The sequence below is a fragment of the Equus asinus genome, chromosome 17, assembly GCF_041296235.1.
Source record: "Equus asinus isolate D_3611 breed Donkey chromosome 17, EquAss-T2T_v2, whole genome shotgun sequence".
Classification (NCBI taxonomy): Eukaryota; Metazoa; Chordata; class Mammalia; order Perissodactyla; family Equidae; genus Equus; species Equus asinus.
Window position 1 is genome coordinate 36,060,490 of NC_091806.1, and position 20,668 is coordinate 36,081,157.

Genomic DNA, 20,668 nt, shown 5'->3' on the forward strand with positions numbered 1-20,668 from the left:
TGCAGTTCAAGTGTCAAAGGAAACAGCAGTGTCAGGAGGTAGTAAAAGCAGTAAATAAGGCTCAAATGTAAAATGCACCCTGTATCTAGGAACGTACACAGCCAACAACCTAAGAGAGAAGTACCGAACTAAACACCACGATACGTCTAACAGAAGGCCAGAGAGAAACACAGCACAGCATAGGTGGCACAAACAGAGAACAGATAGTAACATGGTACCTACAAACCAAAATACCAGCAATTATATTTAAATGGAGCAAATGCTCTAATTAAAAGATAAAAATCGTCAAATTGATTAAAATCAAACTAGCTGTCTACTCTCCACAGAGGCACGCTTAAAAATACAAGATCACAGACAGGTGAAAGCAAAAGATCCCCAGGACAACGCTACCTAAGAGAACACCGATGTGGCAAAGATCACTATCAAATAAAGCAGCCTCGACAGCAAGAAGCCTGACTAACGAGGAGCATTTCACAATGATAAAGTGCAATCCACCAAGAAGATAAAAACGCTAAATCTGAATGCACCTCACAACACGATCTCAAAAGACAGAAAAATTGATAGAAATAGAAAAGGAGAAACAACCAAAGCCAACATCACAGTGGGAGGCTTTAAGACACATCTCTCAGTAACTGATAGAAAAAACAGACCCAAAAAAAGTACGGGTGTAGGGGTCGGCCCAGTGGCGCAGCAGTCAAGTTCCCACGTCCCACTTCGGCGGCCCGGGGTTCGGCGGTTCAGATCCTGGCTGCAGACCTACACACCGCTCATCAAGCCATGCTGTGGCAGGCGCCCCACGTATAAAGTAGAGGGAGACGGGCACAGGTGTTAGCTCAGGGCCAGCCTTCTTCAGCAAAAAGAGGAGGACTGACGGTAGATGTTAGCTCAGGGCTAATCTTCCTCAAAAAAAAAAAAGTAAGAGTGTAGAACTGGGCTGCCCAGTAAACAGTCACATGCAGCTATTAACTACCTGAAACGTGCCTACTTCAAATTGAGACGTGTTGCAAGAATGCACACCCGATTTTACAGACTTATCACAACAAAAAGAAGGCAAAATATTTCAGTACTCTTTTCATGTGGATTACACATTGAAATTATAATATTTTGGATATTTAGGTTAAATAAAATACATTATCAAAATTAATTGCACCTATTTCTTTTTACTTTATGTAATGTGGCTACTAGAATCTAAATTATATGATTAACAAACTTGATCTAACTGGTATACATACAACACTGCATTCTCACCGATAAATAACATTTTCAAGGGCCCAAGGAACGTTTAACAACAATGAATGTATGCTGGGCCATTAGGAAAGCTCAACTCATTTCAAAACGTTGAAATAATGCAGGGTGTACGTAGAGATTACAACAGACTGACAGTTTACGTCCCCCTAAAATTCGTCAGCCCCAAGGTGATGGTATCAGGAGGCGGGGACTCTGCGAGGTGATTAATCTGGAGTTGAGAGAGCTCCCTCGCCCCCTCTGCCATGTGACGACAGTGAGAGGCTGGCCGTCTACGAACCAGGAAGCAGCCCCTCACCAGCCACGGAATCTGCCGGTGCCTTGATCCGGGACTTCACAGCCTCCAGAACGATGCGGATTAAACTTCTGTTGTTCATAAACCAGTTAGTCTATACATCTGATTATAGCAGCCCCAAAAGACCAAGACAGGGATCTTCATGCAAGGAAGGTAGAAACCAACAAAAAGCTAACCAGAGAATCCCCACAAACATTGGGAAGTTAAGTGACATAATTCTTTAAAAACTTCATGAGTAAAAAAAGATACCACGATGAACATCAGAACATGTTTTCACACAAGAGATAACGAAAATCTGGCTTTCAAAACTTGCGGGATGCAGCTAAAGGTGCACTTACAGGGCCAGCTGGAGCCTCACATACATAGACTGGAAAAGACGAAAGAGCCAAAATCAGTTAAGCATCTATCTCAAGAAACTAGAAAAAAGAACAGCAAACAGAACACAAAGTAAATGGAAGGAAAAAAGCATAAATTAACAAAATAGAGAACAAATACTAAACAGAAAAAAATCAACAAAGCCAAAAGCTGTCCTTTGAAAGGGCTACTACAATTCATAAGACTCTAGCAAGACCAATGAAGAAAAAGAGAAAAGGACAAATTACCAATATCAAGAATTTTTAAAAGGGGATATTACAAGAGATCTTGCACAAAATAAGGATATTATGAACCATATTACACTTAATAATTGGAAAGTTTGGGTGGCCTGAACAAATTCCTAGGAAAAAAGAGCATCTTACCCAAACAGACACAAGAAGAAATATAAAATCAGAAAAATCCTATTTCCACGTGAATAACTGAATCTGAAACTAAAAGCCTTCTCACAAAGAAAATCTTACACCAGCTGGTTTTGCTGGTCAATTCTTCCAAAACTGCAAGGAAGAAAACACCAGTCTCACAGGGGCTCTTCTGGGAATCAACAAGGAACGCTTTCCACCTTGTGTTAGGAGACGAGCATGAGCCAAACCTAACAAGGACAACACAAGACAGCAAAGTTACAGACCAAGCTCTCACGAACACAGACGCAACAATCTTAAAATATTAACAAATAAAATCCGGGGAAAGCAGAATACATCAAGGTCAGGTTGGGATTCTTCTAGAACTGCAAACTAAAAGGTAAATCACCACATAAAAGGAAAACAACTGGACTGTCTCAAAAGATGCAGAAAATGCACTTAAGAAAATTTAATAATTTAGTTCATGATTTAAAAAAACACTTAGCAAACTAATAGAGGAGAATTTGGATATTTCGATAAAAATATTTATGGAAAAGCTACAGCCAACATCAGATATAACAGTGAGATACCGAAAGCCTTCCCTCTGACACTGGGAGGGAGACGAGGATCCCTACCCTCACCACTTCTACTCAGCACTGTGCTGGAGGTCCCAGCCAGGCCAGCGAGGCAAGAAAAAGAAAAACGAGTACAGCGCTTGGAAACAAAAAAGAAAAGAAACTGTCTCTTGCAGACATAGTTGTGAACATCTAGAAAATACAAGAAGAATTACTATTAGAAATAAATGGATTTAGCAAGTGAATACGCAAAAATCAATTCTATCACTATATAACAGTAATAAACAATTACATAATATAATTTATAATAAAATAAGAAATGTGAAATATCTATGAATAAATGTAATTAAACATGTAGACAATATATATATACAGAAAACTGTATGGTATTAAGACAAATTAAAGAAGAGCTAAATAAATAGAAGGCTACATTGTGTTCATGGATTTTAAAACCCATGTTTTTTCCCTCCAAGGAAGACTAGCCCAGAGCTAACATCTGCTGCCAATCCTCGTCTTTTGGCTGAGGAAGACTGGCCCTGAGCTAACGTCCATGCCCATCTTCCTCCACTTTATACGTGGGACGCCTGCCACAGCACGGCTTGATAAGTGGTGCGCAGGTCCACAGCCGGGATCCAAACCTGCAAACCCTGGGCCGCCAAAGCAGAGCGCAAACTTAACCGCCGCACACCGGGTGGGCCCCTGTAAGACCAATAGTAAGAAGCTGTCATTTCTCCCCACGCTAGTCTACAGATGAAACGCAATCTCAGTGAAAATCAGAGCACGTTTTCCGGGGAGAGGCGGCCACGCAGACTCTACATTTTAACTGAGGATGTAAAGGGTGAAGATTAGCCCAGCTAGCCTTGCACAAGAACGAGGCTGGGGGACTCAAATTACCAGATGCCAGGACAGGCTAAATCTACAGCAATTTACACAGCGTGCTGCTTGTGCAAAGACGACAGAAAGACCAACGGGGCAGAGCGGAGTCTAGATCCAGGCCCGTATATTTACGGTCACTTGACTGATGACACAGACGACACTGTAGTGCACTGGGGAGAGGAGGGTCTGTTTAATAAATTATTCTCAGTCAACTGTATAGCATACACTTAAGGAAAAAAGGGAACCTTGGCCGTTATCTCACACCACAAACAAAAATCACTTTCAGATGGATTACAGGTCTAAATGTGAAAGATAAAATCATAAAGCTTTTACAGGATAATATCTTCATGATCTTTGTGATACTATCTTCCAGTGAACACAAAGAGCATTCAATATTACTGAAAAGATTGATCCATCGGGCTAGATTACAATTAAAACTTCTGCTTATCAAGACACCACCGAGAGCGAAAGGGCAAACATACACAAGAATGTAAAAAAACCTGCCACACACACATACTCAGAATATATAACTTGTACCCAGAACATATGAAAAGAACTCCTTCAACTCAGTAAGAAACAACACAGAAAACCCAATCGAATAACGGGCAAAGGACAAGCAGTCACGAGAGAGGATCTCGAAACCGCCAACAGACACACACAAGGAGGCTGCTTCTGCGCGCCACCGGGCAGCGGCCAGCCCACAGCACACTGAGCCTCCTCCACTCGGTGCCCACCGGACAGCCGGAACGAACGAGCTGACGACACCAAGCGCTGGGGAACGGCGGATGGTTCACACACGGCCGGCGGCAGCACCGCCACTTTGGGCAGTGTCTACCCAGGCTGGACAGACGCAGACCCTGGCCCTCTGCAGTGCCACTCCTGTGAACACCAACAGAAACGCATACACACCTGCACCAGAGAAACAAGCACGAATACGCAGGGCGGCGTTCGTCTGAACTAGGAACATCCAGAATACCCAAGAATGGCAGAAAGAATAAATGACGGTAAATTCAGAGACTGGCTTCCTGGGCAGCAGACAAGAAAGAACAAAGCTACGAGACAACGCGAGTGGATCCCACAAGGATACTACTGAATGAAAGAACCAAGAAACCAAATGTACGTATAACTTTATTTCACTTAGACAGTCAAGCACACGGGAAAGTCATCAATGGTGGAAAGCCAAGACCACCACCGGCTTTGGGGGACAGTTCCTGGGAGTGGGGACGAGGGGGCTTCTGGGAAGCTTGGCCATGTTTCACTCCTTAATGTAGGCGGTAGTTACGAGAGTGTGTTCACTTAGTGAAAAAGTCACTGAGGTGCACACTTACGCTTGGGGAAGTTCTCTGATGTATGCTACAGCTAAATCTTTTATAAGTACAGCATTACGTGCCGACATAACGTGCCAGGAAGACAAATGCATTTAGTTAAGCACACGCCTCTCTGGTCACACTATTAGCCACGAAACATGAGACAGGCACCAGGAATCGGAAGGGTCCTGAAAGTGTTCACTCAGTGGTTCCTGCGTTTCTGAAACGCTGGGCTCAGGGACCGCTGACGTCACCGCCTTCTCCACCCGGCGAGGCATTTCCAGGCTACAACACTGAGCAGTGGCTGGAAACAAACCACTGAGCGACCGGCTCCCCCGCCGCTGCGACGGCCTCCGCTGCTCCAGACTGGACTGCACACACTCCTGTCCCTTCCCTGCGAGGGCCCCTGAGCCCATTCTCTCAAAAACCACCTTATCAAACGTGCGGTATCTGGCACACACTTCAGTGTAAGTACCCCAAATTACATGAAAACAAACACAGTTATAAAACCAAACAAACAAAACTACTGAAAAGATAAATACATGAAAATCCCAGTAAAACATAATTTGGCCAATCCTTCTAAGCTTGTGGTAATAAAATTTGACTTAAACGAACTTGGTAATTTATAAGATTCAGAGGACAAAAAACTTAATGATTCTCTAACCCAACAGAGAAGGAGCATTATAGCCCTGCATAGCGCGAATTAGTTGTTAAAAAGGAAACCCAAATGTTTGGCTAATCAATCTTTCAGAAGGACTGACTAAGCCAAGAAGCGCATTAAGCTTGTCATTACTCATCTCCTAGCTCAGTGCTGCAGACCCATCACGAGAGTGTAAGTGTGCACCCACTCGGTCCACCTGAAAGCACCACAGAGGCACCTGTTACGAGCAAGTAAAACGGCACCAAGACAGCCCAGAGGCCCCCGGAACCCACGTACCCTCCACTTTCCTAGGTGCCACTTTCCTCCTTCACCTGCCATGACACCCTCACTCAGCTCCCGAAGGAAAGGCTCTACACCCTGGTCCCAACGCCAACACACCGGGACTAACAAGTTCAGTGTGACTCTAAGCTTTGTAACTCTCATCCGCCAAGGACAAAGTTCCAAAGGGGTCAACCTCCAGTCTTCCACCCCCTAAAACAGATTGGATTTACAAAACACAGGTGTTCTAATAAAGGTGGTGTGTAAAAATATTTTCTCTGTGAAATCCATCCTATTTGTCCACTAAATTTCATTAGGAAATTGGAAATATATGATGAAACCCATGGGAAATACACATTTAGCGAGAAATGGCTTAAGACGACAGGTCAGAAGGCACCACACAGCGGGGGGCAGATCAGTCATCGGAGAAGGCGACTTTCACAGGGCAACTTAACAGGGGCACCCTCTGCCCGGGGAACACCACAGGGGCCCCCCCCGTACCTGCAGGATAGTGGCCCTGGGCCTCCGTGCTTTCATAGACGGCCTCTGGGGCGTAGGCCAGACCCTGCTGGCTATGGGCGTCCTGGTAGTAGGCGGCCTCGGTGCTGTACACGGGTTCCAGCTCGCTCACGGGGCCTCTGTAGCTCGGCTCGGCCTTGAACGAAGCCGCATCCTGGGGAAGAGCCAGGGAGACAGTTCACACGGGCCAGGCGGGTCGCTGCCACGGCCAAGGGAAACACACGGACCACTTCTCGGTCCAGCTGAGACCGAGCAAATGGACACGGAGAAGAGGAGGCAACACCTGCCGACGTGTGCAGACGGCTTCGATTCTAACCGTGCTAAGTGTGTTCAGAGGGACCACGTGGCACTTCTTCCTGAGTAACCCCCATCCTCACCGCCCCCCAGCGCCTGCAAATCCTGCAGGAACTGGAACCCGCACGGCTGTCACGAGCTGAGCGCTTCTCAGGCTGTCGCCTGGGGCAGGTCTGGCCTGTTTCTTTTTCAGGTCCCAGCCCTCCGAGGGCCACCCAGCAGCTTCATAATGTCACCCCATCACACGGCCAGAGCTGGCAAGGCCGCGGACGGCCGGGTTCTGTCCTAACCAAGTCCTCTGGCGGAGGGGCGGGAGGGAGTGAGCACCAGGTCACGTGCAGGAGGAAATCACCAACTCCCTGGTCACAAGCACCGGGACTTCCAAGCTCGAACCCAAGTCCTGAACTCCTGATCATCAACGGTGGCTTTCATCAGTGTTTCCAACGAGGGTCCTCCTGAAGGCGCCCTCGGGAGCCAGAGGCAGCGGGGCATGGGGAGAAGCTCCAGGAAGGGCAGGCGTTCAGGCACCAGCTCTCGATGGAGGGTGAGCAGCACAGTGCATGCTGCCTGGGAGAGGTGCTATGAAGGCCACAGAGAGGGCACTCCATCTCCAGGCCAGGTACCAGGAGTCACTCAAGGGTTAAAGAGGGAGGGACAGAGCCAGAGGCTCCTTTTGGCAAGGTCCCCCTGGATTCAAAGGGAACGGACTGGAGGATTAAAGGCCAGGCCATGGTGTGGGGGCACGAGCTGGCTGCCCGCACCCTCAGCTTAGTCATGTGGGGGCACCGTGAGCAGGTGGGCACTACGGCGGGCATCCCACACTGGCAGCACCCTAGTCTCCTATCTTCCAGCAACGCCACCTCTGCCCCACCCATCACAGGGTTCCAGCAGGGCTGCTGATCTAGGACCCACCTCCCATCCCTGCCAGGGACAGCATGCCATCTTGGCCTTCTCAAGAACCAACTGCTCAGTGACGGGCCAGTAGTGGAACATGATGGGGGAGTGGCTCAAGGCCCCCGTTTTCCATTGGATTACGAATTATAAGGCCACATCCAACACACCCGTCCAGAAGTCCAGAAGGACACGGCCGCCACACAGAGGGAACAGCAACACAAGGAGATGACCCTGGTGGTGATGAGACTGTGGACCTGAGGCCAGGCCTGCTGCCCCGGCCCACAGCTCTCCCCGCATCCTCGTCCCTTTATGCCTCAGCTGATATGAGTTAGTTCTCATCCCCTGCGACTCAATGATCTTTGAGGGCTAATGTCCAGGGAGAGAAGACAGGTGTGGGAACCAGGACAGTGGCCGCAGGGCCAGAGAAGGGATGGAATTCGGGGCTCAGCCGGGTATGGTCATGGACGGTGGTGGCAGGGGTACTCCCGAGAGAGGGAGGTGCGGAGACCCCGTGACGGAGCAAAGGAGAGCTGAGGCGGGCAGCTCAGTAACTCAGATCAGGAGAGAGCATGGGGATCCGTGTTAGCAGGCCCTGGGGAAACAGGCAGGCACAAGGCACTGACGACACAACTGAGGAGAAAGGGCCAAGGACAGAGGCTCTGGAGCAGACACGTTCAAGAGGGGCTGAGGGAGGGGAGAGCTGCAGAGGGCTCCAGTGAAGCGAGGCCACGCGGGAGCGGCAACTGGGTGCCGCAGGATGCGGATTCTAGAAGAGCAGTGTCAGCGCAAATGCAGCATGACCACGTGAGCTCCAGACCAGAAGCCATCCACTCAGTGTTCGGAGACCCCACTGGGGGGCTGCGGGCTGGCTGAGGAAGGGGGCCTCGTCCAGGAGCCCAGTGAGGACGGCCGACAAGGTGAGAAGCAGGCCGTGTGCCCGGGAGCGTCCCCCAGCACCAGGAGGCTGCTCGCCAAGCCGCCCTCTGTGGATGGGCACCTAGCAGAGCTGAGGAGGTAGCCCACGCCGTCCGCGGTGGCGGCACTGCCCTAGGAGGGATGGCTTCAAGAAGTCAGAGACTCACTCACAAACAACGGAAGACCCACCTCATAGACGGGGCTCGAAGGCGGCCTCTCCTGTGCCGGCTGAGGAGCAGGGGACGCGGGCGGGGTCTGCTTCTGGGCTCTGGCCTGCTCCTGTGATCGACAGACACGCAGCACTCAGAACACGCCTAGGACACTCTGGGTCACCAGGCCGCCTCCGCGGCAACACGGCTCCAGCAGAAAGAGCAGAGAGTACCAAGCACGGAGACCGAACACCAGCAGGTCTTAAGGGAAGTTTGCTCTGAAGCGAAGGTCACGCAGTCAGTCAAGTATTCTCAAGAACTAGGACCTCGGTGGCCCGTAATACTCCTGCTGCCACCACATAAGCCACAGGATTTACTCACTGTGCAGTCGGCAAGGCAACAGTACCACTACCGAGCTACAACCCCCGTCCCACCCAAACCCAACTCAGACTTTTAAAATGGGCAGAATGTATTCTGTACGTAGTACAGACATGAATCTTTGGGGCTCAGAGCGAGGACTGTCATGGACAGAATACGGCCCCCAAACAAGCTGACATCCCAGGCCCCAGATGCTGTGAACATGTGACCTCACAGGGCAGAAGGGACCGCAGATGTGATGAAGTTAGGCATCTGAGATGGGAGACAATCCGGGATTATCTGGGTTGGCCCATGTCATCACAGGGTCTTACAAGAGGGAGACAGCCATGTGAGAGAGAGAGCAGGAGGTGTGGTGACGAAAGCAGAGGGTGCAACGCGGACGGCTCCAGAAACTGGAGAAGGCCAGGGAACGTCGTCCTCTCCAGCCTCCAGAACGGACGCAGCCCTGCTGACCTGTTAGGACTTCTGCCCTCTAGCACTATAGACAGGAAACGAGTGTTGTTTTAAGCCACTAAACTTGTGGTCATTTGATCCAGCAGCTACAGGAACGAGTTCTGCCAGCTGGAAGGCTGGATTTTTCTCCAGGTTTCAGACGAGGAGACTGAGCTCCTGGAGAGGGTAAGTCACACACCCAGGGACGCATGCCGGCGAGGGGCAGAAGCAGAATCTGAGCCCTCTCCTCCCCACCCCACAGGAGAGTCCCAGCACCACAAGTCACTTGGACCCACCCACAAGTACTTGAGGCAGGAGAGCGCCTCCTCGAAGGGGCTGTGCCTGGGCTGGGCGGCCGGGCTGAGGGTGGGCTTGCAGAGAGACCGGGGCCTGCAGAGGCACAGGGCCACGGATTCGTCTATGAATCACTTCTAGAAACATGTCTCCAGGCCACGGGCTCTAGGACAGCCCCTCTCAAAGGTGGCAGGGTACAGGCAGACTCCTTCCCAGAGGCGGGCTTCCAGGATCTGAGAGTCAGGCGTACGTGACCCACATCAAACTCTCCTCGCCTGCCAGGAGGGAGCACTCAGAAGACATGTGCTGTCGGGGAGCCGAGTGCTCCAGCGCCCTTCCACAGCCCAGGGGGTTCTGCTGGGAGCAGTACTGTGCCGACGGAGACTCGCTCTCACTGGGGAGGAGGAAGAGAGCAGATGGGTGGCAGGGGCTGGGGACAGAGAAGGACAACACACCCGAAGGGACAGCAGGAGACCCTCAAAAGGAGAGAGGTTAGGTGACGATGATCAAAAGTTTTCTTCTTCTCAAGCAGCCCATCCCTTCTGCATCTTGTGGATGCTGAGGCGACTTAGATGGCAGGGGTCAAACTTCTAAGGCAAAAAATGAGGAGGGCAGTTTGAAAAGAAGACCAAGAGAGCAGGAAAAAATGCCTCGTAGTCTGTGAGTGTGTGTTCTGCAATGAAAGAAGGCTAACTTACAAGCAGCTTACTAAAAACTTGAAGGAGACATGTCTAAAAGTTTTCCAGCAATTAAGGAATAGTAAATGGTAACCGTAAAACTTACTCTTATTCCGACTTCGCCGCACGTGGTAAGACAGCAGGGCTTATTTAACTCACGTCCTCCGCGTCGGCATTTTCTGTCTATTGCATGTTAATTTCCTTGATTATGCACGTTCTCGACATTCCCCCCCATGATTTGGGGCAGAACGTCCACAGAGTTAAACACACCTTTATGGTTTATCAATGTTGCATGCATGACTTCAGACTCTACCTCGTTAACTACCCCAAAAAGAGTCATGATGAGTGTCTCCACCCCCATTTCACGGACCAGAACATGAGGCACAGAACAGCGAGCTCATCTGTCAAGGGTCGCCCAGTTGGTAGGCGAGAACGTAGGGACCTGAGCCTTCAGACACCAGCCCACCTAGGACAGGTTGAGGAAGGAGGAGCCCACCCCTCCTGCTCACCTCCCAGGCTCCCGCTCCTACCTTCTCTGGTGGGAAACACTACAAACACTCACAGGAAAGGGCAGCAGACCCAGGCTGCAGAAGCGAGAGCTGCAAGAGCAGATCCGCTTCCTCACAGGGGATTCCTCTGTATTCTCAAGCTCCTACCTGGGAAGGGCGCGTCCCAGAGTGTGACGGGTGGGAACAGAGACGCTAGGAGACCATCTGGACTGGAGCTCAGCGGAGGGCACGCGGGCTGACAGCAGGACAGAGGGAGACCAGGCTCGAGGGCTACCGGGCTCTGAGCCAGCAAGGGCGACTGTCTAGAATCTGGTGGTCAAAAGACCTGATTCTACGGGCAGCTGAAAGCTAAAGTCCCTCAGAGGACAGCCCAACGGGAGTTCCACATGTTCTCTATTGAAAACCTTCTGGACCACCGGGGAAGGAGTAAACCAAACCTACGGGCCCAAGAGTTCCCAGTCCCCTCACGCCGCGCAGGAGAGCGCGGCGGCCGGTCCTCACTCACGTCCAGCTGTCTCCGGGGTTCCTCCTGCTCCTGCCTTTCCTTCGCCACGCTCTGCGCCCTCTCCGCTTCCGCCTTCCGCCTGTCCTCCTGCTCTTTCTCCTTCGCGAGGTTTTTGAAGTTAGCTCTGATGTTGCTTGTTTTGCTGTTCACTGCAGACGGAAGCAGAGATTTAAGTGTGATGTCAGAACACAACTACCATCTCCCCGGACCACCGCCCCATGCCAGCGTGACCTCTCCCGGGGGAACCCGTCGGTCCCGCCCGCCATGGAAGGGAGATGTCCCCCAGCCGCCACCTCAGCCCGCCCCCCCATGAACTGGCCTCCGTGCCTTCTGCCCATTGCACACTTTCGGCAGGACCAATGAACATCATAAGCCATGGAATAGTTTAAATTCCAAAGATCATTGTATTCTTTACCACCATATACTCGGCAGGGGGAGTAGCCAATTTTCCCTCAGGACGCCCTTGATAAAGCAGTAAAAAATACTAATTTTTAGTAAATCTCAACCCTTGAGCATACGTCTTTAATGTTCTGTGCGACAAACGGGAGGGACACAGACAGCACCACTGCCACACACCAAGCTCAGCGGCTGTCTCGAGGAAGGACACTTGTGCGACTGTCTGCGTCGCAGGTTGAACTGACTTCTCACGGAGCATGATTTGTCCCTGAAATAACTGACTGGCTGTAGTTAAGCACACTGGGTACTCAGCACGCATTTCCTCCAAAATAAACGAACCAAGCCTATCGCGTCAAGAACAACCGCACCATTTGTTGTCAATGGGAAAACATAAGCTTTCAAGCAAAATCAGAATTTTGGAAAACCTGTATCTGCTCCCGTGCACATGACAATTTCCCCGTTTTACTTAAAGACTCTGTGCTAGCACTGATGACAGTATTCACAAACACGATTTTTTTTGGTATTACAGAACGACATGGCGACATCGGGGCGGGGGGGGTCTCCGTAACTCAGTGATCCGATATTTTCCAACGACCGATGCATCATGTTACAAAATCATGCTGTGCAAGGAAGAACAAGCCTCAAGAAAACCACTAAACCACAGCCTGTTCTGAGTGTCACATCAAAGAGCATCCACGATGACCTCACACGGCCTTCCCTCTCCGCTGCAGATCTGGGCGAGCCCAGACTTTCTCCATCAACAGGACTTAGCATAGACGCAGAAGCAGCTGGGAGAAGTCGGCTGTCTTATACCACAGGGACTGACAGAAACAAAACACCACCCTTCTGCTTTTTAGTTTTGAAAATGTTATTTTTTCATAAAAGTATTATGCTGATATGTAATGGCTTTATTATTTTTAAATGAATTATAAAATGTTAACTTCTCTGTTTTAGTTTCCAATAAGTAAAGATCAGTAGACGTAACCCACATAGTTCTTTGGGGCCCTCGATAACTCCTACGAGGTCAAAGTCTGCTTAGAGCACCAAGTCCGAGAACTGCAGGCCCAGGGCGTCCACAGTGAACCGACGGTGACTCTCTGCATCCTATTTGTAACGCACTCCCTTCTAGCACGTATATTTTCCTGACTAAACAATGCTCTCCTTAAGTGCGTGGCCCACATGACCGAACGTGTGCCCTGCAGACAGCTAGACTAGAAGAGGCCCTCACACGAGCAATCACCTGAAAGGACAGACTGCGGCAGCCTGGACCAGGCCCAAGGAGGACAAGGAGCGAAGGAGAGAACGCCTACTCCAGCTCGCACACAGGCGCTACAACACATCCCTCGGGTCACAGCCAGGGCCGACCGCGTCCAGGGGCACCAGCGAGCGTGTCTGAGCAGCAGGTGCCACAGGACCCTCCCAGAACGCGGTTCCAGCAGCGAGAAGGGCCCTCACACACGTGCAGTTAACCCAGCTCTACTTTGGGAGGCACCCACCAAAGCAGATCCCCACGGCCGGAGAGCACAACACGCTGTGTGGGAAAGCTGCCTCTGACCCTCTGCAGGAACAAAGAGGATCTTCCCTCAAAAGGCAAGTCAATTTCTTTCCTGAAAATACACAGGAACGACTCTGCTCCCCATTCAGCTCCATCGCCCCGTTCAGCTCCATCTCTCCACTCATGCTCCATCTGCTCCCGGTGCACATTCTGCCAACTACCCTTTTTTTTGGAGGAAGATTAGCCCTGAGCTAACATCGGCCACCAATCCTCCTCGTTTTGCTGAGGAAGACTGGCCCTGAGCGCACATCCGTGCCCATCTTCCTCCACTTTATATGTGGGACGCCTGCCACAGCATGGCTTGCCAAGTGGTGCCATGTCTGCACCCGGGATCCGAACCAGCAAACCCCGGGCTGCCGAAGCAGAACATGCGAACTCAAGCGCTGTGCTACTGGGCCAGCCCCCCAACTACCCTTTGCCCTGAGCATTTTCCTGGGACAACCAAAGAGCGTGGAATTTCCTCCTGGAAAAACCACAGTGCCGGTAGGGGGTCCGCCAGGACTCACCTGCTTCGACAGGGACAGTCTTCTGATACGTGGAGGCCACCTTCGCGACATCCTCAAAGGTTGAAGCATTCTACCGAGACAGGAAAGGAACATCAGGAAGGCACTGTTCTCTGCTCCTCACACCCCGTGACGGCTGCCACCTCACCCAGACGGCAAAGCCTGCCCTCGACCTTCCCAAAGAGCCCACCGGGGAGCCCAAAGCTTTCGTATCTCCTTCTCTGTTCTGCAAGTTAACTGAGGCATGAGAAGGGTTACGACACACACTTGCTGGTGATGACACGGGTCAGCATGAGAAGAAAAAGTACACATGTGAGGAGGGATGGACAGGCGGAGCACAGAGGATTTCTAGGGCAGTGAAAATACTCTGTAGGGCAGTGCAAGGGGGACACATGTCCTTACGCACGTGTGCAAAGCCACAGAACGTCCAGCACCAAGAGTGGACGCTAAAGTCAACCGTGGACTCTGGTGACGACGACCTGTCAGCGTAGGCTCGCGGACTGTACCCAACGTCCCAGCTGGCGGAGGATGCTGATGGTGGCGGAGGCTGTGCGTGGTGGGGGCGGGGGGCATATGGGAAATCTCTGTACCATCCTCTCAAATTGGCTAAAACTGCTCCACAAAAAAGAGTAGGAAAAAACCCAAAAGCATATCTGCACCTGCGCAATCAGAAACCAGGTGCGGGTTCTGCTCTAGCCCTCGCCCCGGGAGGGGACACAGTGCCGCAAGCCTCGCCTGGCCTGACCGTCCACATCCCCCACAAGCGTGAGTGCCGGGGCCCAATTCTGTCAGACGACACTTTGAGCGACAGCTGCTCCTTCAAGGCTGATGCTGACGCAGACACTGATGCAGACAGGCTCTGGGAACCACGGGCCATCCTCGGTTTCTTCGTGAGCAACCACTTCCCAGTGACACACCTGGGGCGTGGGACAGTCACTGCCTTCCTGACACAAATCAGGGGAGCAGGGCCCCGAGGACGTGGACCTGAAGTTAGCGGGCACTATCTGAGGATGACTGTGAGTGGCAGCTCCCTCCCGTCCAGGCACAGGCTGACCCCTGCGCTGAGTGTCGCACACACGGGCCAGGCCCCCACCCTCCCCCAAAGCCCCATTCTCCCTCCACAGCCACCCCGCTCGGCCAGAGCACGGCTGTCCGCCCACCCGTCTGCCACGCCCAGCCACAGCCAGCCTGAGAGCCCAGCGCCCGGGCCACCCTGGCCCCCCTGCCCCCCTCTCCGAGTGCAACCGCTCAGCTGCCCTGACCAAGCACTCTCCCTTCCCAGACCACCGGCCCACCAGACCGGGCCTCTGCCACCTCTCTCCAGAACAATCTCTTCTCACACTCACTCCCTGCCCTGCCCCCCGGCTGCCCTCCGGCTGTCCCATCAGGCTCCTGCCTGCCCTGTGGCTTCAGGGGCAGAGGCGTCAGCACCCTCCCCATGGGCCCCTCCTGTCGCCCCCATCTGCCCGGCCCAGCCAGTTCTCCAGCATGCTGCCCAGAGCCAGTTCTCTGCCGTCACCTGGGGGCTTCCAGCAAACACGGCCCCCAACCTCTCGTTCTCGCTTGCAGCGTCCCCACCACACCGCGCCCCACCTCCTCCACAGCACATCCCCATCACCAAGACCCGCTTGCCGACTAGAAGCTTCTCGCTCTCACCGCCCTCCTCTACGCGGCGCCTGCTCCTCCCTCCCCTCGGTCCAGCCTGGCAACTCAAAGTCACGACCTCTCCCAGGTCCCACCTGCTGGACACCCCTCAACCCGTTTCCATCCCCTATAGGGACTTCACACCCGAATCCCTCCACACGCAGCTCACTGGGACCCCGCACAGCTCCCTCACCTTCCTAAGCCTCAGGCCACCAACTGTACAACGTGGACGCCGTCACACCACCAACAGGAACCACAGTCACCGTCAGACACAGGCTCACCCAACCTCTGCGCCAAGCCACCACCCTGCCTCGGTCGCAGGCCCCCTCGTCAGGCTCTACCGTCCACGGCTGCGTCTCAGTGACCCCACATTCTCCACCAGCACCACCTCACGGTCTCCCTCCACATGCCTGTCTACGGCCTGGGCTCCCCTACATGTTCTGGTCTCTTCCATCTTAAACAGAACCATCCCCTCGGCTGACCGCTGCCCAGCTCACAGGACCACAGTGGGCGGAGCGGGCCCAAGCTTGCCGACTCTACGACTGACCCTCCCCACACGGTGCAGGTCCCCGCAGGCCAGCTTCCCCCAACCTGCCCCCCAACACCCACAACAATGCCCTCACCAGGACTCCCGGGGCTACCACGTTACTCACCCAGACGTGACCCCCACCAGCAGCACTGCTGGGCACAGGTGACCCCCCCCCGCCCCAAAGCTCTCTACCCTCAGACCAGCACCACCAGACCCTGTGGGCTCCCCTCACCTTGCTGGGTGCACTTCCCAGTCTCCTCTACCAGCCTGACTGCTGCCATCCCCAGGTGTGTCCCTGGGCCCCGCTCACCACTCTGCAGGCTCTCCTGGCCTCCGACTTGACCCCGGCTCCGTCCACATCTGTGCAGTGGCCGTCTGCCTCTGGTCCAGCCACACTCTCGTCCACCTGCCCTGCTGGGTAGCCCACCCCGGACACACCCACAGCCGACTCAGCTACCCACCCCTGCTCCTCCCAGGCGCCCCAGCTCAGCAGAGGCCCACCGTCCACCTGGGGCAGTCCTGCCTGCCCCCCCAGCCCTTGAAGCCAGGTGCTTTACCTCCCGCCTCGCTGAGGTCAGTGCCGCTCTCCCTCTGCCACGAGCCCCTGCCCGAGCCAGCACCGCACCCTGCTCACACCACTGAAGCCACCTCCTAACTGGGGCCACAGCCTCGCTGCTTCTCCACAATCCACTTCCACACTGTGACCAGGGTCTTCTCAACACAGATCCCGTTTGTGTCACTTGCCTGCCAAACCCGTCGAGGGCCACTCAGGACTCATCTGATGAAGAACGAAACCTGACGTACGTAGTCTGCAGGGCTCCCCGAGATGGTCCCTCCCAGCTCCTCACCCCTCGGCCCTCCTCTGCAGTGAGACCCTAACAGTCTTTGCGGCGTCACCCCCACCCCCGCACACACGCTATGCCCCTGCTCTCCAGGCTCCTGGCCCATCTTCCCGGCATGCTCCACCCGTCAAAGCTGAGCCCAGCCTCTCACTTCCCCAGGACCCTTCTGGCCCCTCAGCCTGAGCCCTGGGCCTGCCACATGCTTCCAGGGCCCATGCGTGGTCACGTGGTGGAGCCCCTGGGTGACGGCCTCTGTGTGGTCAGCTGTGAGCCTGACAGCAGCAGAACTCCGTGAGGACTGGCCCTGCTGTCCTTGACCACAGGCCGGGCACAGGACCAGGCAGGACAGCCTCCGTCTTCGCTCAGGAGATACAAGCCACACGTGTCCTCGTGTGGACAACTCCACACCCGCTCTAAGTGTAGACTCTGCTATGGCTGGACCGTACGCTAGAAAAACGGCCGTCTGATACACTTAAGACTGACTCTCAGAGATCCGACACCGTGTGACAAAGTCCCCAGTGAGAAACAAGCGTGTTCCCCGGGACACCCGTGGGAGGCGGTGCTGTGGGCAGGACCTGCCTCGAGACGGTCCCTGTCCCGTGGACCTTCCACCATGAACCGTGATACAGATGTTCTAGACCCGCGCGCTCCCAGAGCCGCCGCCGCCACGCGTGCCTACTGAGCTCCTGACATGGACAGTGTGACCAAGCTCAATTTCCAACCGGTTTACCGCTAACTACTTTGGATTCAAACAGCCACATGTCCTCAAGGGTCTCGTGTTGGCCCCACAGCCTAATGCCTGGCTTCCAAAGGTGGCCCCGCCACTTGCTGCTATGCTGTGGCCAAGCACTGAGCCTGCCTGGCCAGGGACCCCCAAATGCAAAAGGGGACAGGGACAGTCTCTCCCCCACAGCACGACCATGTCGGGTACCGGAGAGGATGTCCGTGACCGGTAGACGAGGCCTGGCATACAGGTCAGCAATCGGCACCATCAGTGATGACACGTGCCCGACTTAAACGTTCGTGCTTCTGAAAACCTGAGCCACACCCCACCCCAGACCATCCACGGAGCCGTGCGCTGACACACCAAGAGCTCCACGAATTCCCGGACCTCCTAAATTCCCGAACACGGCAGCAGAAGACACTCAGGCCTGGATCTGGAATCCTTACCTTGTCCATCCGGTCCTTCTGGACCCCGTACTTTCCGCCGAATCCTTTGGAATAGTCTGCAAAGTGGCACAACACAACACTTACACTTAGGCTGAGGACCAGCGAGGTGCCCGGGGCAGAGGCATGCAAACAGATCCAGAAACAGCCCAAGAAGACGCACCCCGAGCAGAAAGAGACCAGAACCGCACCCCACGCGGTCCTCACTTGCAAGCTGAGTTGGTTTCTACCCGTGGTGTTCAGCACACAGGCGGGGGAGAAGCAGAAAAGGGGTGTGCGCATGCGTCCCGCGCTCTCCTGAGGGACAGAGGGTGCCGTGTGGGCTGGCAGGCCGTGAGCCGAGGGCCCAGCACAGGCGCGGGGCAGCGTGCCACTCCAACAGCACAGTCCTCCACCTGGCACCGCTCCCGCCCTACTAGGACTAGGCAGAGGCTCGAGGCAGCTGTTTTCTTGCTTTTTAAAAGAAAAAAAAAAATTCCATGGGGAAATTCTACCAGCCAACTCTTAGGACGTAGCAACACAGATCTCCATGACAGTCACACCGTCACACGGCGTTAAGGCCACGCAGAGCCAAGGCCATCTCCGCGCAGGCTGCCGGATCAGCACCAGATCAGCTGCGTCCGCCGTCCCTCGCCTGAACACGGCCGTGTGTTCCCAACCAGGGGACAGAGCCTACGCTCTGCCCTGGCAAGGAGGACCGTCCTTGTCTTCCGCTCGTGTGTCCAGGTTCTAACGGCCAAGTCCGAATTTGGACAGCAATTAAATAACTGCTCTAAGGAGAAATGTGTTCACCGTGTGGACTCCCAACAGATACACCTAGAAATTTCCTGTGTCTTCTTAGCTTCCTGTACATACCGTTTAGCTCTGTGTGAGGAAGTCATACGTAGGTGGTGTCGTCAAAAAAACCAAAACAAACGAAAAACACCTCCCACCCCTGGTCAAAAAAACACCACCATGATGAAACAGAGACCACACAGAACACGGCTGCCCTGCCCCTGCCCCTGCCCCTCGGTGTCCCGCGCCTCTGGCTGAACTAAACATGGTTCTCCCCGTCTCAGAGGCAGTCAGGTGGCTTACTCAGTAGGTAAGTCACGGTCAACAGCAAGAGCTCCAGCAGAAGGCTGCTGGGAGACCAGGGACACCCCACTCCAGGACGGAGCCACGTTATGGGTTTAGGGCAACACACCCTGCAAACTACGGCCATGTCTTGCCAAGCACAAACCCCATGGTGCCAGGGAACAAGTGAATGGGGGTGGGAGGAGTGCAGGCGACCATGGCTCCAGCATACACCTGGGTTTCAACGCCCGAGTGCCCCTCGAGGGCACAGAGGGTGCTGGCAAGGCTGAGGCTGGAAGTCTGTGCTAGAAGTGGCCGCACTGGAGGGGAGGCGGGGGCGGGGGGTGGTGAGCAACTGTGCCTTGCTGGGACTCGTGCTTGGCCAGTCTCTCCTTGTAATCAAACCCCACAGCACAGGAGTCCTGCCTCTCGGACTGAACACCAAATCTGCCTCCGAAACCAGTCTTATAACCTGGAAATCCACAAGCAACAGTGGAGAAAACCGAGAGAGGAAACACAGTTTGGTTAGAATCGTGGGAGCATGGGCAAGAATCAAGTACATCGTTTAGAGAAAGGAAAAGCTCTGCCAGGCTCAGGGGCTGCAGAGCCAGCTCGCAGGCTCAGCAACAGTCAAAACTGGGCTCAAAGGTTAGAGGGCAAACTCAAACTCTTAACACTCCAGCCAAGATCAGAGACCAGGTTAGGAACTGTATTTCAAGTAATTCGGGAAAGCCACTCCACGCTTTGAGGTTTCTTTCTAGGTCCTACCCACGCTGCAGACAAGAGAACGCATCTCTGCGCATGTGAAGAAAGAGACACGTTATACACGAGGTTACTGCACGGCAACGCGTACCAGCCCCACCTCCATCTGTGCTGGCTGAAAGGACGGGGTGAGTCTGGGGCTCACTCAGAGGTCTCCCGTCCCCACGTGCTACTTTCCCAGGGACATGGTTCTGTCGTGGAAAGCACACACTCCTGGGCAGAGAGGAGGCATCCCCTTCCACAGCCTACAGCACGCTTTATCAGCACCAATTCATGGACTGGATCGCTGTCGCCCCTCTGGCCGCCCCCTCAGGGCAGAAAACAGCGTTCCCAGAGCTGCTGCAGGCAGTGACCAGCGCTCCAGAAGCCCAGTGACATGGGGCCTTCTCGCGGGAGCCCTCCCGTGGGAGGGGACGGGGGTTCCTCACTCCTCTAGCTGAAGGGCTGTCTCAAATCACGGGAGGGCTACGACAACCTCCCACACTGAAGACACAACACCACTGCTACAGAGACACGGCAAAAACACGGCACAGTGACGGACCTGGGAAGGGAAATAAACTCGGGAAACGATCCCAAGTAGGAGATTCAAAATGAAGGTACCTTTTTGAGATTCGTGCAGCTGCAATTTCTCCTGGTGATCCCGGCCAAGAGCACATTTGTCTTGTCTGTCTGTCAGCACACCAAATTTTCCTCCAAACCCTTTCACGTAGTCTAATGG

The 20,668-nt window shown here is 53.7% G+C and overlaps 1 protein-coding gene across 16 annotated transcripts in view; it reads right to left on the reverse strand.

Annotated features, from left to right (window-relative positions):
- The window catches only part of LOC123282353 (liprin-alpha-1-like), a 113,843-nt gene that overhangs the window by 88,923 nt on the left and 4,252 nt on the right, over positions 1–20,668 (reverse strand). For 6 of the 16 annotated variants that reach the window (XR_011495095.1, XM_070487878.1, XM_070487877.1 and 3 more), the window contains exons 4-9: positions 20,551–20,661; positions 19,957–19,983; positions 18,136–18,191; positions 14,357–14,497; positions 13,954–14,023; positions 11,497–11,645 (exon numbers count right to left, since the gene is read on the reverse strand). Coding sequence is in view for 15 of the 16 variants with exons in the window: in XM_070487878.1 (XP_070343979.1) it covers positions 11,497–11,645; positions 13,954–14,023; positions 14,357–14,497; positions 18,136–18,191; positions 19,957–19,983; positions 20,551–20,661 (554 nt within the window). In the remaining variant the exon portion in view is untranslated. Of the gene's footprint in view, positions 1–6,431; positions 6,604–8,741; positions 8,832–11,496; positions 11,646–13,953; positions 14,024–14,356; positions 14,563–18,135; positions 18,192–18,295; positions 18,586–19,956; positions 19,984–20,550; positions 20,662–20,668 lie in introns of those variants that run through there. The other 10 variants (XM_070487890.1, XM_070487889.1, XM_070487888.1 and 7 more) reach the window with 7 other exon arrangements.